Source organism: Carassius gibelio, chromosome B3 (assembly GCF_023724105.1).
Source record: "Carassius gibelio isolate Cgi1373 ecotype wild population from Czech Republic chromosome B3, carGib1.2-hapl.c, whole genome shotgun sequence".
Taxonomy (NCBI): domain Eukaryota; kingdom Metazoa; phylum Chordata; class Actinopteri; order Cypriniformes; family Cyprinidae; genus Carassius; species Carassius gibelio.
This window is the reverse complement of record NC_068398.1, coordinates 7,546,852-7,569,521: the sequence shown is the minus strand read 5'-3', so window position 1 is coordinate 7,569,521 and position 22,670 is coordinate 7,546,852. Positions and strand designations below refer to the sequence as shown.

Genomic DNA, 22,670 nt, shown 5'->3' with positions numbered 1-22,670 from the left:
GCATGATTCAAAAATGTGAACTAGTAAAGACACAATATAAAAAAATAAAACTTATGTGATTGAGTTATGTTTTAAAGTAAAAAAATATAATATTGGAACATGCAAAAAATGTGTATATTATATATATATATATATTAGTTAATCCACAAATAAAGTATTTTTTCTGTTATTTATTTTTAATGCTCAAAATAAAACGTAACAGGTAATAAAAGATGATAAACTAAAAATAATACATCAAATCAAAAGGAAGGTATTAAACACGTTCAAACTAGAAATAATTTTGAGAATGGGAAGTCATTAAAGACAGGAAAGTATTTTTCATTAACTTTCATTAATTTTCATTTATAAGCTGACGCGCGGGTGACGTACTGACGTCTATCACGCCGGTCACGTGACCACGAGCAGCCGCCCAGCTGGAGGAGATCACGTGACCCCGTTTGTTGTCCTCGAACCGCACGGCCACTGCGCTGCGATGTCATCATCATCGTTTTCTACTTCTTCCTAATTATCATCGCCCTTATGAGCGATATTTTCCGAACGGAACTCATCCGCGGCGGGGCCGAGCTGATCGCGAACGTTTATTCAATGTTTTCCGGCTGAAAGAGCCGCTGGTGGAGCCCTGTGCGGGACAGAAAGACGAGAGAAAGGTGAGCTGCGCGTCGTCTGGTGTGTTTGTCTCTCGGATTTGGGTTAATAAACAAGTTCTTGATTCAATCGCAAGACCATTGCAACGTTCAAGCGGAAAGCATACATTACTGAGATATTACATATTACAACATATTAATCATCACAGACCGCTGACTCATTTAAATACAAAGAAGCCGTTTATTTAGGGTCGAAACAGGTGAATTTAGACACTTTAGATGTGTTATTTTGTGATCATTATATAAGTAAAGCTCATAATTCATAATAGTTACTTATATTAACACACTACTACTATTTTAAGCTAAATATTGTGATAAGAGATGACACATTCAACATTGCTGGTGGTTAAATTGGCCTTTAGTCACGATTAATCGATTCAAAATAAAAGTTTGTTTACATACTATATGCAAATATTTAACAAAAAATATTTGAATGTAAACACTTCTATATAATTTATATTATAAATATTTTACATACAGTATAAATCTAACATATTTTTCCTTAATATATGCATGCATGTGTGTTTTTATATACACATAATAAATATACCCAGCACCCACACATATAGTATGTAAACATAAACTTTTATTTTCGAATCGATTAATCGTGACTAATCGTTTTGCAGAAATGACATTATAGTCATACTCGTTTAGATAAATAGCTTAAAGGGATTTGTCACCCAAAAAAGGAAAACCTGTCATCATTTCTCACCCTCCACTTGTGCCTTGCTCCTGTTGAACACAAAATAAGGTAGTTTGAAGAATGTTGGTAACCAAAAAGTTGACGGTAGCCATTGACTTCCATAGTATTTTTTTTTTTTCATACTTTGGAAGTCAATGGCTACCGTCAACTTCCTCAAAATACCTTCTTTTGTGTTCAACAGAAGAAATAAACTTATACAGTTTTATAGCTTGAGGGTTAGTTAATGATGGCTGATGTTTAAACTGTCCCTTTAACTGGGTTACTTTCAGTAGTCTGATCACATTGTGCAGTCAGAAGTGAAATAAATGTTTGCACTTCTTGTTTCTCATGGGAAGCATTAGTCGTCTAGCTGCTCTCGGTCGTCTCGGGACAGAGTTGCGAAAAGCTGTTGTTTACAAACTCGAGTCGATGTGAAATTCCTGGAGTAGCTCTGATGAGTTTCTCTCGTTTTTCTTCATCCAGGTCGTGAAGCTCTGTGAATCTGAAAATGGCCGTGTGGCAGCAGTTCAGACTGCTTCTGTGGAAGAACTATATCCAGCAAGTGAGTATTCTATAGTATCTTATATTTGCAATGCATGTGCTGATATTTGTCTTGCTTTATGTTTGATTTAGGGATAGATGGTTGTTGATGGTATACATCTCAGTTTTGTTGTGATTCTACACAAACACCAAAGGTTTTAGGGCACTGATGATCACTAGCGGTCAACACTTTAGGGTCAGTTTTTTTGGGTGACGTAAAAAAAAAAAACTATTTAAAAATATGCTGTTCTTTTAAACTTTATATTCTTCAAAAAAAAAATGTACCAGTTTTCACAAAAAAAATTAGGCAGCACAACTGTTTTTAACATTGAGAAGAAATGTTTCTTGAGCAGCAAATAATCATCAATGATTTCTGATCATGTGACACTGAGGACTGGAGTAATGATGCTGAAAATACAGTTTTGATCACAATAATAAATGTCATTTTAGAGTATATTATAAAATATAAAACAGCTGTTTTAAAATGTACAATTTAATATAAATCAACTAAATGCAGCCTTCTTTCAGAATCACACACACACACACACACACACACACACACAAAAATCTTAAACACTCCAAACTTATGATCAGTGGTATTTTATTTATTTAATATAAAAAAAAAACAATATCTTCCCTGTCATATTTGTCTTGTTTCCCATATACTAATATCTAAATCCTTAAATCAAGAAACATTTAATTTTTTTTTTTTTTTTTTTTATTTAATGAAAGTCTTTATTTGGATTATTATTATTATTTTTCAGAAAACAAGGCATCTTATCTCACGCCGTTGTGCGTCTCAAACAAACGTATCTTGTTTTAAAATCTTGCAGTGGAGAACATTTGACTTATTGTGTTCATTTAAGCTTAATGTGCTTCTTTGGATTTATCCCTTACATTTTCTTTACTTGGTCTCAAAAAGGTCTTAAATATATCTTCATAAAACCTGCAAAAATATAGCGTTAACCCTGGGTTATGAAGCTCACAAATAATGCCGCCAAAGGAGGAGCGTGTGGAAGAATAAAAATGCAGTTCAGAAAGTTTAAATATGTCATTTAGATTCTGCCAACCACATTATACACTTCCTTCAAACTAGCCTCATTAAACATTCATGTATTGTGCTGTCAGAAACTACCACAATATGTTACAAGATCTGCTACAAGACAAACACAGCATGTTTAGTTCATCAAATCAATGTTAATGAACCTTGTAAGTGTGCAGAGAAGAATGTGTAATGTGAAATCTCAACTAGCTCAGATGAATCATTCAGGGCAAAGAATGAACGATGTGAAAAATGGAACAAGATCATCCAAAATTATGATCAAAAATGACTTTTTAATGTGTGAAAAGCCTATTAGCGTGCATTTGGTGTGAAAATTGTCAGAGTGAAATCTATAAAGATGAAATGGTTTAGTTAAAGAAGCCTGACGTTTTAGTTCAAATGTCATTAATAGACAGAATCAAATCTCTTTAACCCTCTTAAAGAAATGTTTTAACTAGTTTGTGGCAGATAAAAGTGCACAAGTTAAACAAGGGCGCGGAGTTGAATTTAATCATTACCTCATTCCCCTTACTTGCTATAATCATTGACCTGGGCTGCACTGAATGACTTCTGTGTTCCTTCCCGTATTTAGATTAGATTTGAGACTCTCTTTCATAGACGCAAGACAACAGAAGCTCTGTTTAACACCGCTGCTTCGCTTCGGTCGTGTTTGCCGTGTTTTTGGCTCTGGTTATGTCAGATCTTTGTAGTGTGTGATAGTGTGCAGCTGAAGTCTATCTCAAGTCAACTTAATAAACAGTCAGTGGCGCTGTGAGGAGTGTCCCGGCTCTCTCCTGATAAAGAGCTGTTTGCACACTACTGGGCTCCAGCTGCTGCTAGGAAAGAGTTCATGCCTCATTATGGCACACAGCGCTGCCTTTCTGACCCAGATCAGAGGTGGAAAGTTCTCCATCGATCCAGATCAAGCCCCAGGTGCTGTGTGGGATCCTGCTCGGCTTATTGACTGACACTAGATCTGCAGCATGAATCTGACTGATTCACCTGCTAACACAAGCTTAAAAACTGAGAGCATTTTACTGTCATGACACTAACTCTGAGAGTTAAACATTTTTTTTTTAATTGCAATTTTTTTTTCCGATGTTAATTATATTTTACTTTGGATTTTTATTGTATTTTTTTTTGTCTTGTCATTTTTGTTTAATACTTCCAAAAATTAAAAAAAGGAAAAATATACAGCAAATATATGCAATAAATGTATAAACTGATTAACACAAAAGGAAGCTGGCATACCACTCCCATTTTATATATATATATATGTATATAGGCTATACATTTATAATTTGCACAGCACAATAATATTTTTATTAATTTGCTAATTATACTTTATTTTATTTGTTTATATTTTACTTTATAATTATGGAAGTATATATAGAAATACAGCTAACATTACAGAGCTGTGTCCTTGTATCATGACTCTAAAATCATCAATTGAACCACAAACAATTTATTTCAATGGTAATGATTTGATTTATTTATTTAATTATTAATTCATAAAAATGCAGCAAACAAGTCATTGAAAAATAAAAAATTCTTATATTTTATTTTATTTTATTTTGCAGATGGTTTTATCCAAAGCGGCTAACACTGCATTCAAAGCACTTAGTTACATTTTTTTCAGTTCCTGCTTTCTCTTGGTTTATTTAATTTGATTTGATTTGTCTTTTATTACTTTAACCATTTAACAATCCATCGCCCGATGTAAGTAACCATTGTCCCGTTTCATCATCTACTGTACATGCATCTCTAGCTGTCTTACTAGCCATCCATCCATGCATCAATCTGTTTGACGGTTGTCCTCTTTCTCTCGCTCTGCAGAAGCGTCAGATCCTGGTCACTCTGGTGGAGATCGCTCTCCCGCTGCTCTTCTCAGCCATCCTGATTGTCCTGCGACAGAAGGTGTCGTTCATCAACCACCCCAATGCCACACACTACGACAGCTTCGGTCTGAGCGGCCTGCCGTTCCCCCTGTGCTTCCAGGAGCTGCAGCTGGCCTACGTGCCTGCAAACGCCAGCGTGGTGCGGCAGATCACGGAGGACGTGCAGCAGAGCCTGCGCGGCTGCATCAGCACCGGTGAGAGCTGAGGTTTTTTAACCATCTCCAAACACGACAGAGCTGTGCCTTAAATCATTGGCTGATCTCGTTATCACATGGAAATAGGGAATAGCAAATAATTATTGTATTTTATTTTATTTTATTTTATTTTATATTATTTAATTTTTTGGTTTAATAATATTGTTTAGATTGACAAATAGAAAAATGCATACAGCAGATATAATGTGTGCATTAAATTGAAAACATGGAAAATCTGCTATTAGCAGAAATAGAGAATTTACTTCTTTTTTTTATAGTCAAAAATGGCAAAAAAAATTGTAGTGTACATAAAATATTTATTTTTTCACTTTATTTAATGGTATTTATTATTATTATTATTATAATTATATTATCTATATTATCTAATCTATAATATCTATTATATATATATTATATTATCTATTATTATAAAAGTTGGAAATATTCTTTTCTTCTATTTATACTGTCCTAAAATGGCAAAACAAATGAAGTATGAATAACATGCATAAAATAAAAATAAATAAATAAAATAAATATTTTATTTGCATTTTATTGATATTGTCCAAAAAAGTATATATATATATATATATTATACGCGCACACACACAATATTCTACAAATATTTAATTGTATAGATGTTGCTTCTCAAGGAGGTTGTTTTTAAATATAATATTTGTCCAGAAATCATAAATGTCTGGAAAACTTTAAATCTAATTAAACTTTGAAAGAATACAAATAATAATAATTAGCAAGAAAGAAAATTTCTAGAAATTTCACATTATGAGTGTAATATCTCTTAAACCTTTTTATTGCATGTCTTTTCGTAACTCATGCATCACCAGATAAGTCATGGAAGTTGATTGGTCCAAAAGTGTGTGAACCCTGGCATTAGCGTAACTGCTGTGTTGTCTCTACAGTATGTGTGGTGTGAGTTTGCAGTTGAATGAAAGCATATATTGAGGGTTTGTGAATAAATAACATCTTGACCTCGCCAGAAACTTTCATGGCCGCTTTTCTTGACATAAATAGCGTCTGCTTGTTTGACCCTTGAATTGTCCTGGTGCTTCTGTTTATGAGCTGTCGTAAAGGCCTGCAGGGAATATGCAGGAAGTGAGTCACGTAATGAACCAATCTCGGGGCTGTGTCCTGATCATGGGACTCTTGCCAGAGCCGGTTTGCATCTTCCAGTCGCTCTGAGCAAAGACATCTATAATCTGAAGCCTCTACTTTGACTGTTAAATGAACAGTGTAATGTTGTTAAAGTGCTGTGTGATATTCACAAATGACTCCCTGCCTGAAAGTCCTGCTTTAAAAGAGTCTGCAGCAGGGCTGATGCAATGAATGTCAGCCATTTCGACACTTTAAACCCAGATTTGTGGGATAGCTGAGATGAGGAGGTTTCAGGCAAACGCATTATTTATCTGAAATGACTAGGGATGCACCGAAATTTCGGCCACCGAAAATTTTCGGCCGAAAATGGCCTTTTTGGTTTTCGGCCGATAGACTTTTATCACCGAAACAACACGGCCGAAATGTTGTGATGACGCAAACAGAAACCGCGACCTGCACGTGCACCTGCATAGCACAGACCACGAGCTCCCCGCGACATTCACTTAACACCAGTGAGAACATTCTCTCTCTTCGTATTCCTTTATTCGCAGCACTAAAGCGTCTCCTAACAAAGAGATTAAGACGGACCACGAAGTAAAAACAAAGAAAAGTACTTATAGAGTCTGTTAGCACACGTCTCACTGAGATCTTTTCTGCACTTCATCGCGAATGTGCTTAATCCGCGTTATAATGACCATTACTTGGATGCGGAAATAAGGCAGCGCGCACGCGAAATGATCCAGGCCGCGCTGGATGCGGAGAACCCGCGTGGAGACGGAGAAGCGCCAAGCGCAGGAGACAGATCAGAGCGCAGAAAAAAAAGACTCGTCTCTGCACCAGATGAGTGGCATGCACCATCGTTGTCTGATATGTTCAGTGGAATTCTGCAAGAAAGTGCCTCAAATAATAATAATACGTTGGCTATTTTGTTCTTAGGCTACTACACACACACACACACACACAAACATATATACATACATAATATCAGATTGTAGCCATATTTATGCTAGATTTTCTGCTAGATTTCTGCTTTAATTTGATAAAAATGTTTATTTATGCCCTGGCCCTATTTAAATACAAATATGTCTCAAATGTCAGGCAGATGACAAGCTCAACTGCTCAACAGCTGGATGGTTATCTGTCTGAAGTCCCCATCCCCAGAAGTGATAACAGTCTTGCCAACTGGAGAAGTAATGCACTTTCTAGTCCTACATAGAAAAATTTCAAATGCACTTCACCTAAATGCACTTTGTTTTTATGAGAGAACTGTTCATTTTAAAACCTTTCTGCAGGCCAGTAGGCCTGTACATTATTATTAAATATACACATGAGTGGGATACTTTTTTAGTTTGAATTTTATTTTACACTGTGCATTGTTGCAATGTGCTTAATAAATATTTACATCATTTGTAATTATGTATTTTTATGTTTTTTTTTTAAAATAAGTTATGTAATTGTAATTATCTTTGAAACTTTAATATTAATTTATGCAATTGCAATGTCTTAATTTTAGTAAAGTTAGTACACGGTCATAGCAATAAATGCAATGGTACTAATAATTGGCATAATTTATTTCGGTGTTTCGGTTTCGGTTTTCGGCCTTGGTTTTCTCTTTTTCGGTTTTCGGTTTCGGCCAAGAATTTTCATTTCGGTGCATCCCTAAATGACTGAGCTTTAAGAAGCAGTTCATGTCTAGCTGGATGTGATGAAAGCCATGGCTTGAGGATAAACGAGTTTAATGCAGGTTGTGATTCGGTAAAGTCTCATTTGACCGAGTCGAGTGATCCTTATGGACCGTTTCATTCAAAATAACCAGATCATTTGTTCATGAGCAACATTAATCATGTGTGATTGTTCAACAACAACATAATAGAAAGACGTTTTGTCTATTTATTGTATTTATAATGTTTTGCAGCTCAGCTCAGACTGCAATATATGTCTAGTATGTCAACACTGAAAGAAAGCAGAACTTTTTTTTGCTTTTAGATTTTAAGTTTTCGTTTAATTTCATGTTTTAGTAATGTTTTAAATGGGTTTTTATTTATATATTTTCTGTTTACATATTTAATTTAAAATATTTTTGTTTTAGTGATTGTTGTCATTTTTATTTGTTTTTTTATATTATTATTTAGCTTAGGGGTTTGGTTAGGTGATAGTTATGTGACGTTTCAAATTTCAGTATTTTATTCAGAATACAACATAGATGAGACATCAAATGTTTAAACTGAGAAAATGTATAATTTTAAGCTAAAAATAAGTTGATTTTAAATTTCATGGCATCAACACATCTCAAAAAAGTTGGGACAAGGCCATGTTTACCACTGTGTGGCATCTCCTCTTCTTTTATATCAGTCTGCAAACGTCTGGGGACTGAGGAGACGAGCTGCTCAAGTTTAGGAATAAGATTGTTGTCGCATTCTTGTCTAATACAGGCTTCTAGTTGCTCAACTGTCTTGGGTCTTCTTTGTCGCATCTTCCTCTTTATGATGCGCCAAATGTTTACTACGGGTGAAAGATCTGGACTGCAGGCTGGCCATTTCAGTCCTCGGATCCTTCTTCTACACAGCCATGATGTTGTAATTGAGCAGTATGTGGTCTGGCATTGTCATGTTGGAAAATGCAAGGTCTTCCCTGAAAGAGACGACGTCTGGAGGGTGCATATGTTGTTCTTGAACTTGGATATACCTTTCAGCGTTGCATGAGTGCCACACACACTCATGTAACCCCACACCATCAGAGATGCAGGCTTCTGAACTGAGCGCTGATAACAACTTGAGTTGTCCTTGTCCTCTTCAGTCCGGATGACATGGCGTCCCAGTTTTCCAAAAAGAACTTCACATTTTGATTCGTCTGACCACAGAACAGTTTTCCACTTTGACACAGTCTAATATAAATGAGCCTTGGCCCAGAGAATACGCCTGCGTTTCTGTGTCATGTTTAGATATGGCTTCTTTTTTGACCTATAGAGTTTTAGCCATCCACGGCGAATGGCACGGTGGATTGTGTTGACCGATTGTGTTGACCTGGAAGTATTCCTGAGCCCATGTTGTGATTTCCATTACAGTAGCGTTCCTGTATGTGATGCAGTGCCGTCTAAGGGCCTGAAGATCACAGGCATCCAGTTTGGTTTTCCGCCTTTGACCCTTACGCACAGAGATTGTTCCAGATTCTCTGAATCTTTGGATGATATCATGAACTGTAGATGATGATAACTTCAAACTTTTTGCAATTTTTCGGTGAGAAACTGCTTTCTGATATTGCTCCACTATTTTTCGCCGCAGCATTGGGGGAATTGGTGATCCTCTTCCCATCTTGACTTCTGAGAGACACATTTTACTTTTCCGGCCTCTTATTGCTACCTGTCCCAACTTTTTTGGAATGTGTAGCTCTCATGAAATCCAAAATGAGCCAATATTTGGCAAAACATTACAAAATGTCTCACTTTCAACATTTGGTATGTTATCTATATTCTACTGTGAATAAAATTTTGGAGATTTGTAAATTATGACATTCCTTTTATACTCACAATTTGTACAGTGTCCCAACTTTTTTGGAATTGGGATTGTTTTTTGGTAGTTAACAATAACAACGCTATCATTAACAGAACAGATCGATATATTTTGGTAGTTAACAATAACAACGCTATCATTAACAGAACAGATGGATATATTTTGGTTGTTTTTTGTAGTTAACAATAAAAAGGCTGTCACTTACAGAACAGATCGATATATTTTGGTAGTTAACAATAACAACACTATCACTAACAGAACAGATGGATATATTTTGGTTGTTTTTCGGTGGTCAACAGTAACAACATTTCCATTATCTTTTCTTTTTTTTTTCTTTTTTTTTGGTAGCTTTTGGTAATTTGTTGTAATATTTAAAAACTATAATGGTTCAGAACTAGACCCGGCTCCCTATTTTTACCGAAGACAAAATAATCAATTTAAGCAGGATTTCACAAGTGCCTTAATTACTTATTTATTGTTATTAATTCTCTTTTCTTGTTTTGGTCAAGCATTGCTTTAAAGATGCTCACTTGTTGGGGTCAAAAGGATGCTTTTGTGTGTGTGTGTGTGTGTGTGTGTGTGTGTGTGTGTGTGTGTTTAATTGGATTTAGTTGGTAAATCCCAGTCATAACCTGGCCGAATTCCCAGTTTTGCCTAGTGCCTCATTAGCTTTTCCTTTTAACATTATATTCTTTTGAAAATAAAAAACACAACCCACCAGCGATGGTGATCATTAACATATGTTTCCAGTAGGCTGACAAATCCTAAAATCAATTATTTTAAAGGTCAAACAGTGAGACGGTGTCCACACATCTGCTTTAAAGGTCACATGGTTTCATATGATTGGTAAAATGGTTACATATTACATCTATTTACACATTTTTATGCATTTACATTTAGCAGTCGCTTTGATAAAGCAACTTCGTGCATTCAGGTTATACATTTGTGTGTATGTTTGTTCCCTGGGAATTGAACCCACAACCTTTTGTGCTGCTAACACAATGCTCTACCACTGAGCCACAGAAACACATCTGTTGTTATCAGTTTAACCCTCAAACCTTCTGCACACTTAATTGAGCTCATTTAACAATATGAACAATTTTTGTTTGTTGGAGAAATGTGTTCTTTGTTACCATGATGCTGAAAAGGTGTTGCTAAGGCAGTCTGGGTCATAAAATTATGGTACTACAATTTAAAAGATTTTTTCCATAAGGGAAATTTGCTTTTTGGACTTTGTTTACATGATAATTAAAAATGTATAAAAAAATAATAATGCGCAATGATTTTATTTTATATTTACACAAAAATATTAACAATTAGCATTTGTCTGATTAATTAGTTTTTGTGGTCATGATGCAAAAATGATAAATGATGATAATAATAATAATTACTATTTTTATTCTATTTTAAAATGGAAATTATTTGCATAAAGAAAATTAATGTGAATTTTTGAGACATAAAATGCATGATAATCAAACACATTTTCAACTTTTTGTGCAATGAATTGCTCACACAAAAATATTAACATTTAAAGTTAGTAGAGGGATGATTGTTTTGCTGTTATAATGCTCAAGCGTTTTTGAAGTATTCTTCATATCAGGAGGGAAAATTCTACAGCTATTAGAGATGTGTCTTGATCTTGTTTTGCAGTGCGTGGCTTTGAAACTGAGGAGCAGTTTGAGGAGTTTGTGAAAACGGACCCAGAGTCAGGCAAGATTTTGGCAGCCATTGTGTTTGAGCACCAGTTCACACACGACGACGAGCCGCTTCCTCTTCAGGTGAGATGTTGCAGACCAGACGGACCTGTGTGTTAATGCATTAGCATTCCCAGACACCCTCTTCCTGTTTGAGATCAGCCCGATCAACTGCATGCTGGACACTTCAAATCATTATGTAGATGTGTTCTGTGAAGAAATGTTTTTACTCCAGTATCAAGTGAAAAAATACAGTATTATATAAAAATATAGAATTATTATTATTATTATTGTTATTATTATTATTATTATTATTATTTAAATAGTTATTTTACTTATAATTTAAATATATGAATTGTTTTGTTATTATTATTATTATTATTATTATATTAAAAATAATGTTATTTTTATTGTAATATTTAAAAATTATTATTAAAATACAATAATTTAATGTATTCCATTTATAATAATTCATTATAATTTAAATATATGGCTTTAATATTATTATTATTATTATTATTATTATTATTATTATTATTATTAAGTTAAATTATATTTTGCATAAAGAAAAGGAAGCTTTTTGCATTCTAACAAAACAATATTTGTATGAATTTGCACGATATTAAACCCATTTTCCCCTCAAATTATTATTAATGCAATAAATCCCATGTTGTTTACTAATAATAGTAATAATGTAATAAAAGCCACCTTATTATTATTATTTGTTTATTAAAAATGCCATAAATTACATTAGATTTGCTTGTAAATTTTTTACATTGTTATATATGTATGTATGTACAGTATAAATGTATGTGCGTGTGTGTGTGTGTGTGTATAAACAACTGAAATGAAAAATGAGAACTGGGGAAAAATAACAATTAAATGCCATTAGATTTACTAATGTGAAATCCATTTTCTTTTGATTCTGGTGTAAAATATAGAGCATTCTTGTCAGTTTTAGTGCGAGTCACCCATTTATGTGTGGCTCATGATGATAGCCATTACTTAAAGCCAGTGTCCCTGAAGGAAATGTTCTTTTCTGAGCATTTGAAGACAAAATAAGCTGTTTTCCACAGAAGTCAGGAGTGCAGTCGCCTCTAGCTGGAGGAATCAGGCCATTAGTGCTCTAGCAACAAATACCCTCAAGACCACATTGCTTTCTTGCCTCCAGCGCCTGCCGTCTGCACCACTGAATCTTCAGGCCGGAGAGTTTCAGCCGCTTTGAGATGCATTGGCTGAGGTTTTCTCATGTGCCTAATGGAGAGCTGCGGTGCGCTCTGAGCACACGAGTGGATCATCATCTCCTTCACTGACGCTGTAATCAGTTTAGCACAGCTCCGGAGCAGGTGCTGGATCAGCGTCCAGGAAGAGAGCACATTTCTGTGTAAATTATTCATCTAATGTATGTTTTTAAACCGTCAACTTCAGAAAGGTTTTATGAATGATTTACACAGAAATTAGTTTTCCTCATGTCATGAATGAGGCCCAAAATGACCATTTGTTCACATGATGAAACATTGGAGAGATATATTTTACAGTGGACAAAAAAACAGTTTTGTTACGTGCGCAATTTAATTATAATCATAATCATCATATATGTTATTGTTTATTAACAATATATTAATTTTAATAAGTAACAAAATAATAACTATTTTTCTTATCATTAATTGTTATTATTGTAATTATTATTATTAATAATATTTTCTTTATTTTACAGTCAAATATTACAACAGAAATAATTTTTTTGTCTTGTTTTAATTATTAATATTAAACACTTAATTTCTTTGTTTTATAATAGTGTTTTTTTTACATAGTATTTTTTATTTATTCATAATAGTAGTATTTAATGATGATGATGATAATTATAATTATTATTGAATATACATTTTTGTATTTTACTGTGAAATATTGCAACATAATTTCATATTTTGCTATTATTATTATTATTATTGTTAAACACTTGATTTTACATTTGAAAATGCTTGTGTAATATTTTTTATTTAGTAACGATAGTTACTATTGTTATTGCTGTTATTATGAAATAGTGATATATTGAAATAAAGTCACAGTTTTGGACCATATTATGCAGCCCTACAAGCAACCACAGGGTTTAAAAAAAGTTTTTATTTATTTATTTTCCGTAATGTGAAATAAAATATCACAGGTGTATATTGCACAATATTCAGTATTATGGTATGGTAAGCGTACGGTTGTAGGTTCAAACCCCACAAGAGCTATTCAGTCTTTATTGTGGCTTTTTTTAAGACACTCACGTCACTTTGGGGTTTGACCCTGCATTAGGTGAAACGTTGAGTTGTGAAGTAACTGTTGATCTGGTGTGTGGCAGGTCAGCTATAATCTGCGCTTCACGTACAGCCCCAGGAACGCGCCGACGCGCGAGAAGTCTGAGCTCAACCCCAACAATGATCTGGACTGGCACACGCTCCGTCTGTTCCCGCTGATCCAGCTGCCCGGGCCCAGAGAACAACTTGAGAAGCACGGGGGCACGCCAGGTCAGTCCACACTGATGCATTGTGGGAAATGTTGCTGTAAAGTACCAATAAACCCAACATAAGAAAATTACAGGCCGTGAATTTAAAAACTCCGTAGAAAATGTGCTCACCTTCAGGCCGTCCAAGATGTAGTGGAGTTTGTTTCTTCACAAGAACAGATTTGAGGAATGTAGCATTACATCAGTTGCTCAGCAGTGGAACCTCTGCAGTGAATGGGTGCCGTCAGAATGAGAGTCCAAACATCTGATAAAAACATCACAATAATCCTCAAGTAATCCACACCAATCCAGTCCGTCAGTTAATGTCTGGTGAAGCGAGAAGCTGCATGTTTGTACAAAATCCATGATTTAAACACGTTTTTTTTTTTTTTTACCGTTTTGTCTGTCCATAATCCATTATAATGCTGTGTCCAGTGAAAATGTTTATCTTCTGTTGTCTCTCACGTCTAAACCCACCTACATATTTGTTTAGAAATGTTATGGACTGTTTTTGCCTGTAAATTGTTTTTGATTTCTGCATATTTCTCTCCTGAATCAGACCAGATGACTCGTATTTCAGCCATTAACGACAGTTTAAAGTTAAAAACATCTTAATGATCGATTTGTTTCTTACAAACACACAGTTTTTCCCATTCTCAAGACATTAATTAATAGACTGGAGTGGTGTGGATTACTTGTGGATTATTATGATGTTTTTATCAGCTGTTTGGACTCTCATTCTGACGGCACCCATTCACTGCAGTGCATCCACTGGGGAACAACTGTTGTAATGCTACATTTCTCCAAGAGTAAGTCTGTAAATTCGCTTGTGCTTAATGTTGAATTTTTTATGCATTAAAATATAGATGATGTTAAAGCTAACAGCTGCAAAACTACAATTATAGTCTAATACAATAGTATCAGTTCATTAAAAAACTCAAATCAAATCAACCAATCAGAGTGCATATTGGACCGATCGATTTCTTCCTTCAACAGACTTGATACACCAGCTGCCAGTTACTGTCAACAGATGAGACAAACCGGCTTGTTTCCCGTGACGGTGCTAGCTATTGATTAGGAAGTGATTAGGATTAGTTAGCGCTCTCTTCGTCTGATGCCTCCAGTGCTGCCAGCGTGTCTGTTATTAATCACGAGCGCTGCGTTAGCTTCGGCTCTGAACTTTGACGACTGTCGGCCTCTTTTTTTTGGAACGGTGCTACAAATGACATCTTGATCTCCGCCTGCACGACTCTCCACGCTTCACCGTCGTCCTTTCATCTGCATGTAATTGCATTGAGCTGCTTTATAGTGTGAAAAACCCCACTGTGAGTGTTTTGATCTTCGAGGGTCATTATGGTTTGAAAAGCCATAAGAAGCAGTGAGGAATTTTCAATAAATGTTTAAGCTTTGTAACCTTCAGAAGCTCAGCAGAGGTATTATAGCTGTTTTAGAGTTTAACCCCCTCATTGCTGTGTGATTTGTAGATTTTACCCCAAAGTATTCATTTTGCCCATTCATTTGCTATTACCGTCACTTTTGACCACTAAAAACGGAAGCGTGACTATTTTAAAAGATCATTATGCCTTTTTGAATCATGTACAATTTTGTGTGTGTGTTCATATAGCAAAATTCTCCATTCGGATGCATTAAAACATAAAAAAATTAAATCACAATCTTAAAAATGTATGGTCTAAAATGACCAAAGATTGAGGTTACAGTGAGGTATTTACAATGTTTTTTTTTTTTTTTTAGGATGTAAAAGCAAAAATGTAAAACGTGTGTGTGTGTGTATATATATATATATATATATATATATATATATATATATATATATATATATATATATATATATATATGTATATATGTGTATATATATATATATATATATGTATAAATGTGTATATATATATATATATATGTGTATATGTGTGTATATATATATATATATATATATATATATATATATATATATATATATATATATATATATATATATGTGTGTGTGTGTGTGTGTGTATATATATATATATATATATATATATATATATATATATATATATATATATATATATATATATATATATATATTTTTTTTTTTTTTTTTTTTTCATAACATTGCATCGTCATTGCAACGCTATAAAATTTGATATGATTTTACACATAAAAAGGTTATTATAAGATTTTTTTTTGCATTTAGATTGGATTAGATAATTGTTTTAATTATGATTTTGTTTTATTTATTATTAATTAATTATTTTTGTTGCTTTTTTTGCTTTAAGTAATAATTTTACAGTAATGTTTTGTGCATTGTCTTTGCATCGTTGTAAAATTGCATATAACTATAAAAAAGGTTTGTAATTTATTTTTTTGCATTTAAATAATTTTAACATGCATATTGTAGAAATGGTGCATATTTTAATGTTTATGGATTAGTCACATTTATCTTTACTGTAAGTGCCTCACTGTAAATTACATTTTCTTTCTGTTTTTGTGTAGACTCTCCTCTTAAAAAATTGCTCTGCATCTTTCATAGCTCCCGTTACATTTCAAATTTTTTTTTTTTTATCAAATTCAACTTTTTATGTTTGTGTTCATATAGCAAATGCAATGAGTCACCAAGTTTTGTGCCATTCTGATGAATTGAAATATTTTAAAATGATTATTATTTTTTAACTTAAATGACAACCAGGTTAAGGTGAAGCATTCACAATCCAATATAAAATGTATTATTTTATAAAATCATTTACATTACATAGAACTGAATGTAACTTCAGGCACACAAAGATGAACACATTTTGTCACACTAGTAAAATCACAATAACACACACATGGTCTTTTCAGGCTTTACTAGTTTTAACATGTGCGCATTGGCCTCATTTACTTGCATGGCATTAACCTCACTTTAACCCAGATTTTTGCTCTTTTAAAGAAAAGGCAATATTTGTTGTATCTCTCTGGACAGGATATTACCGCGAGGGCTTCCTGCAGGTGCAGCACGCGGTGGACCGGGCCATCATGAAGGCCTACAACAGCACGGCGGCGGAGGCCCTCCTCAAGAGAGCCCAAGTGCTGCTGGCCCGCTTCCCTTACCCAGTGTTCATCTACGACATCTTCATCCTGGCCATCCAGAGCCAGCTGCCACTGCTGCTGGTGCTCAGCTTCACCTACACCTCTCTGAATATCATCCGCGCTGTGGTGCAGGAGAAGGAGAGGAAGCTGAAGGTACACACAGAAGGGCCATCTGTTGCTCTGGATGTGAGAAAGCTCAACTGAGCCGTGTGTGTGTGTGTGTGTGTTTCGCAGGAGTACATGCGCATGATGGGTCTCAGTAACTGGTTGCACTGGAGCGCCTGGTTCCTCATGTTTCTCCTCTTCCTCTCCATCTCCATCTTCTTTGTGACCGTACTTATATGCGTCAAGGTAAACTCAAGTTATATTTCCACTTTGGTCATGTGATCTGCTCTTTGTGAGGGCCTTGTGCTACTAGAAATACCACTTTACGGTTTGCGTTCTTTGAAAAGTTTTCTTGTTTTAGCTCACTTGAGTCCTGAGAACCAGTTTTTATTTCAGAACAAGCTCCACGTGTTGCACAAAAGCACTCGTGTTTTTATTTTTGTATTTTTCCACAGATACACATGATATAGATACATTTTAATAAAATGATATTCATTAAGATTTTTGCTTTTAATAATAAATGTTATATTAGTATTCAGTCAAGGCCAATTGATGTCCTCAAAAATCACTGACGAAGTCTCTATTTTTCAAGCAAACATTAGCATATGCAATTTCCATTATTATAAACATTAAATATTATATAATCTGGTATGCATAACATGCTTATAAATGAAAATAAATTAGGGAAAAATTAGGAATGATAATTCAATTATAAAACCTTAAATATCCAATTATATATGTGTATTTTAAATAAATATTTCTGTAAAACTCAAGAATAATAATCAAGACTATGGATTCCATTAGTAATTTGCATGTTAAAATAAACTAGTTTTATTTTTTGCATGTTTTATTATGAAATTCGGCAATAATAATACATTTTTCCAAAGCCAAAAAAACCCCACTGTATTCTAAAACATACACTAATATATATTTATATATATATATATATATATATATATATATATATATATATATATTTGTATACATATAAATGTACAGTACAATCTTGTTAAATTATAAATGTTCTATAGAATTAGTGGTCGACCTAAAGTATAAGCATGTTTCTTTTACACATGTATTTTTTTAATTCATTGTCAAATGATAAAAAAATTCTTAAATATTAATAATAATAATTTAAAAATCATATCTACTTTATATTGGCTATCGCCTGCTTCCCAAGATATGGGCATCGGCATCGCCTGTCCAAAAACACATATCATTCAAACTATATATAGAATTGTATGGTGTACATAAATAGAGAGAGAGAGTTGTTATTATTAAAACTGCTAATGACAAAACTAAACTAAACCGAAAGTAAAAATATGTGTACATACAGAATAATGATGAATAAAATTATTTTGAATGAAAATTCGATTCATTGTTAAAGCAGTACAAAAATAAGGATGCACATGTATAATTAAAGTAAATACTTGAATAAAATCAGAAATAATACTCAAAGTCGTCTCATTTCATTAGAAATCTGCAATTATAAAATTGGCCAATAATAATAAATTCTCTAAAGCCAAACAAGTGATGAAAAATATATTGATATGTTTTAATTTACAAATTTCTCTAAACCACATTGCAATTGAAAGGCATGCAATAAATGGTTAATAGATGAACTAAGGAATCCGAATCATTAAGTTCAATGAGAAACATAAATGTTCGATTCCTTACGGTTCCCATCTGTTTTCTAGTTTGTCCAAACAGCGGTATCTCCAGTAGGTAATGTCTGTAATGTAACGTCAGCTTGTTGTTTCTCTGTCAGGTGAGTCCTAACGGAGCGGTGTTGACCTACAGCGACCCCACGCTGGTGTTCGTCTTCCTGCTGGTGTTTGCCGTGTCCACCATTAACTTCAGCTTCATGATCAGCACCTTCTTCTCCAGAGGTGACGTTCTCTTCTGATTGTCATAACACTGTATTCTCTGACAGTATATAGTACTGTATATATGGCCGTTTAATCAAGCCGCATCATTATGGTGAGAAACAAAGCCTCATAATCAAAGGCTGGAGATAGTAGAACATGAACAAAGAGAAAGTAGAGATAGGATGTATTTGCTGTTTTTTGCTCAGTACATGCAGAAACAATCTGAGCTGCGTTTAAACCCGACTCTTACAAAGCTTTCAGAAATCAGCTCTCCTTTGTCCAGAATCATGCGCTACTTCTTTCTTTTCTCTGGCAAACAAAAACCTTCGATTGCTGCAAACTGTGTGTAAGTGTAATAGCAGGTGACCAGCTGAGGAAAATGCTCAGGTTGCAGTTATTGACCCTTTCTGATGCCAGAAATGCTTTGAGAGAGTGAACGCAGGAGTCTTGGCTGGACTGTATTGTGTTTGATTGGCGGCTAATAATAAGATGTGTAGATGTGCTTTAAGAGCAGGTTTCTTACACGTTAACTCTTCGTCCTGGTGGGAGGAATGAATAGGAAATCAGATGTGCATTGGTGTTTTGTGCATTTCGTTTCGTTTCATTCTTGTGTTGGCTGTGAAACTGACCGAACTGGCCATTTCAGCGCCTGTGGTTTCCAGTCAAAGCTGTAGTTCAGCAGAAATAATGTAAAACTCAGTCATCATTTACTCAACCACATTTGCAAAAAATCTGCAGAAATCATGATTTTTGTAAGCTGATCATTTCCATGTAATTTAAGTTGACGGTGACCACAAAACTATTTCTTATTGAATATTTTTGCCTTGTTTTCCAGGACAAAAGAAAAAAGATAAACAAAATGAATTAGGTTTTCTGAAAAAAATAAATAAATAAATAAATTACCATGAGCAAATTTTTGTCATTTGAGAAAGAAAATATTTTGTCTTTTCCTTTTGAATTTACTTTATATTTCTAACCTCTTGTTTTAAGTACAAACTTCCTTAAATTAGAAACTTTTTTCAGAAAATGCGACTTAGTATTTGAGGTCAGTTTGCATCTCAAATAAATGAATCTTGTTTTAAGACTGTGTAGACTTTTGTACAGGAAAAAAAGAAAAAGAAAACATTTTTTCCCATTAAAGGCTTCAAAAAGACCAAATTTTTGTCTTTTTTTATATGAAGAACCAGATAAAACTGTAGCTTCTGTTTGCTGAAATAACATGCCCTCCGCTCTTACTGCCATATTTCATATTTGTGTGTTTTAAAACCGGGCACGACACATTTAATGTTTTGTTTTTATGTGAAAGGGTTAGATGAGTAGATTGCATTTAAAAAGGTGCTCAGATATGCCGATGCATTAATAAAGTCCTCAAAGGATTCATTTAATGTAGGGATGCACGATATTGGATTTTGGCCGATATTCGATATGCCGATATTTTCAAAATAATTTTGGCCGATGCCGATACCGATATCGATATATATACAAATATATACTGATATATTTAAACTTTAATTTTACTGAAGAGAAATCCATGTATCTCTTCTGTACTGATTCTACCATAAATGTATTATTTTACAAATGTAGACAGACATTCACATCTGAAAAACAGGTCAATTATTTCACTTGGAGAATATCGGTTTGGCTCATCGGCAGAAATATTCATATCGGCCGATACCGATAATGGTCATTTTAAGCTTTTATCGGCCGATACCGATATTGTGCCGATATTATCGTGCATCCCTAATTTAATGGGCAGATTTAACAACATTTCAGGCGCTCTGGCATTAAATCGTGACACATAGCGTTATGTGTAGGAGGAAATGAGGCAGTGCTGTAAAATGCAGCCTCAGGCAGGAAATATAATATCAGATGTTGTCCTGGGGAAATGTTTAAGGGAAATGATTGCTTGTTTGAATTCAAGGCAAACGCTTTGGTTGTTGTTCATGGTTATATCTTCCTTTAGCAATATAGAATGACTTGTTTTAAAGGTGAAATATGACCTGAATGTTTTCTTGACGAGATCTTGTTTCCTCATAACTTTTATTATTTATTATTGTGGTTTTATAAACAGCTGTTTTTTCTTACAGCAAATCGAGGCCATGTGTCTGAAATCGAATCGGTGCGGTACAATGACCCTCTGTCTTAAAAAGCCCCAAGAGACTGTGTTCTGGGGTTCAGAAAGCTGAACGTGGGCCTTAATCAACATGTCCTGCTCTGCCACATTTGGCCCATTCAAAGCCCAAATCACATATTGTTGAGTGTGAAGAGGTTCTTCGCATCTCTGCTTCCCTTCGAGATGTGAATGTAAAAATAGACCAGTGTGTCATTTTCTTCCATTTGTTGAGCAGCGGTGCCACTCTTTTCACTGCGCTTTCTCGCATTGGCTCTTTTGTGTGTGTGTGTGTGTGTGTGTGTGAGTGTGAGTGTGAGTGTGAGTGAAGGGGTTTGATTCTGGAGCATCATAATGGAGACTCATTACATCTCACACTCTGAATCTCATGCTGGGGAGAGTGAATGGCACAAAAACAGGTCACGTTCACCCCAGAGAAACTACTTAAAAAAAATCACACTGTATTTAGAAATAATAATATATATATATATATATATATATATATATATATATATATATATATATATATATATATATATATATATATATATATATAAAATAGATAGATAGATAGATTTGACTTTTACTTTTTTGTTGTTTGTATGTTTCTTTTCTTTTACAGTTTCCTTTTTTTCCTCACTGTCAGAATTAGACTTTAATACATTTCCCCCCATATATTTGTAAAAATATCTGTGAAAAAAAATAATGAATGTTTTTTTTATTGTTTAAAAAAAATAAAACACACAAATAAATAATATTTAAATATATTTTTTTCATAAACAATGGTAGTATTATTTGTCTCATACATTTGTCTCCAAAATCTCATTAATATTATGTGGAAAAAAATAAATAAATAATAAAACACTATATAAAACATAAAAATGAATAATTTAAACATTAGTAAAGTATTTATAAATTTTGTTTGTATTTACTTTTAGATTTTCATTTTTTTTTTAATCATCAAGAATTAGTGTATTAATTTTTTTTATTTACCTATTTACCTAAAAATTACCAATTTTTTCCTAACGCTGACTTTTATACATTTCTTCCCAAATTCACATTAATACAATATGAAAAAATAAAGAATTATAATTTTTTTGTATAAAAACTTAAAATAAAATATAAAAACAAATAATATTTCAATATTAAAGTGTCTACAAATAGTAGTATTTGTATTGCTGTCTTCAATTAAGTATAAAGTGTTATCATATATCATAACATATTACATTACAGGATATACAAAATATGAGAAAACACACACACACACATACACACACATATTTAAGTGTGATTTAATTGTAACTTTTACATTTTTTTGAAAAAATCTTCTCCTGAGAATAATACATTTCTCCCTGAATTATTATTAATATAATCTGAAAATAATTTTAATTAAAATATGATTTTTTTGTTAAAAATATAATGAAAACTTGAATATAAATATTTAAATAAGCACTTTTAAATAATATTATGATTTGTTTTGTTACCTTTATGTAAATCAGCAAGAATTGTTATGTCACAGTAGTTTTATACAAAGAAACTCCATTGTAAGTAATTATACATGTAAAAACATTGCAGTACGATGTTAAAACCAATGAAACAATATCAAGCATCTTAAAGGTCTTTAAATAGCATCTTATAGTAAAATATCATTTCTTCCTTTTCATTTCGCAGGGAGGTTGTTTTGATATAATCCTGAGTGAAACCTAGTTTTAAT

At 33.5% G+C, this 22,670-nt stretch overlaps 1 protein-coding gene across 1 annotated transcript in view; it reads left to right on the top strand.

Moving 5' to 3' along the window:
• Positions 1-414: 414 nt before the first annotated feature.
• Positions 415-22,670, top strand: part of abca3b (ATP-binding cassette, sub-family A (ABC1), member 3b) — a 42,192-nt gene continuing 19,936 nt past the window's right edge. Inside the window, exons 1-8 of the mRNA XM_052552240.1 lie at positions 415-647; positions 1,810-1,888; positions 4,745-5,000; positions 11,270-11,397; positions 13,661-13,826; positions 16,767-17,026; positions 17,108-17,224; positions 18,747-18,867. Of these exons, the coding sequence (XP_052408200.1) occupies positions 1,835-1,888; positions 4,745-5,000; positions 11,270-11,397; positions 13,661-13,826; positions 16,767-17,026; positions 17,108-17,224; positions 18,747-18,867 (1,102 nt within the window). The 5' untranslated portion in view covers positions 415-647; positions 1,810-1,834. The remainder of the gene's footprint in view (positions 648-1,809; positions 1,889-4,744; positions 5,001-11,269; positions 11,398-13,660; positions 13,827-16,766; positions 17,027-17,107; positions 17,225-18,746; positions 18,868-22,670) is intronic.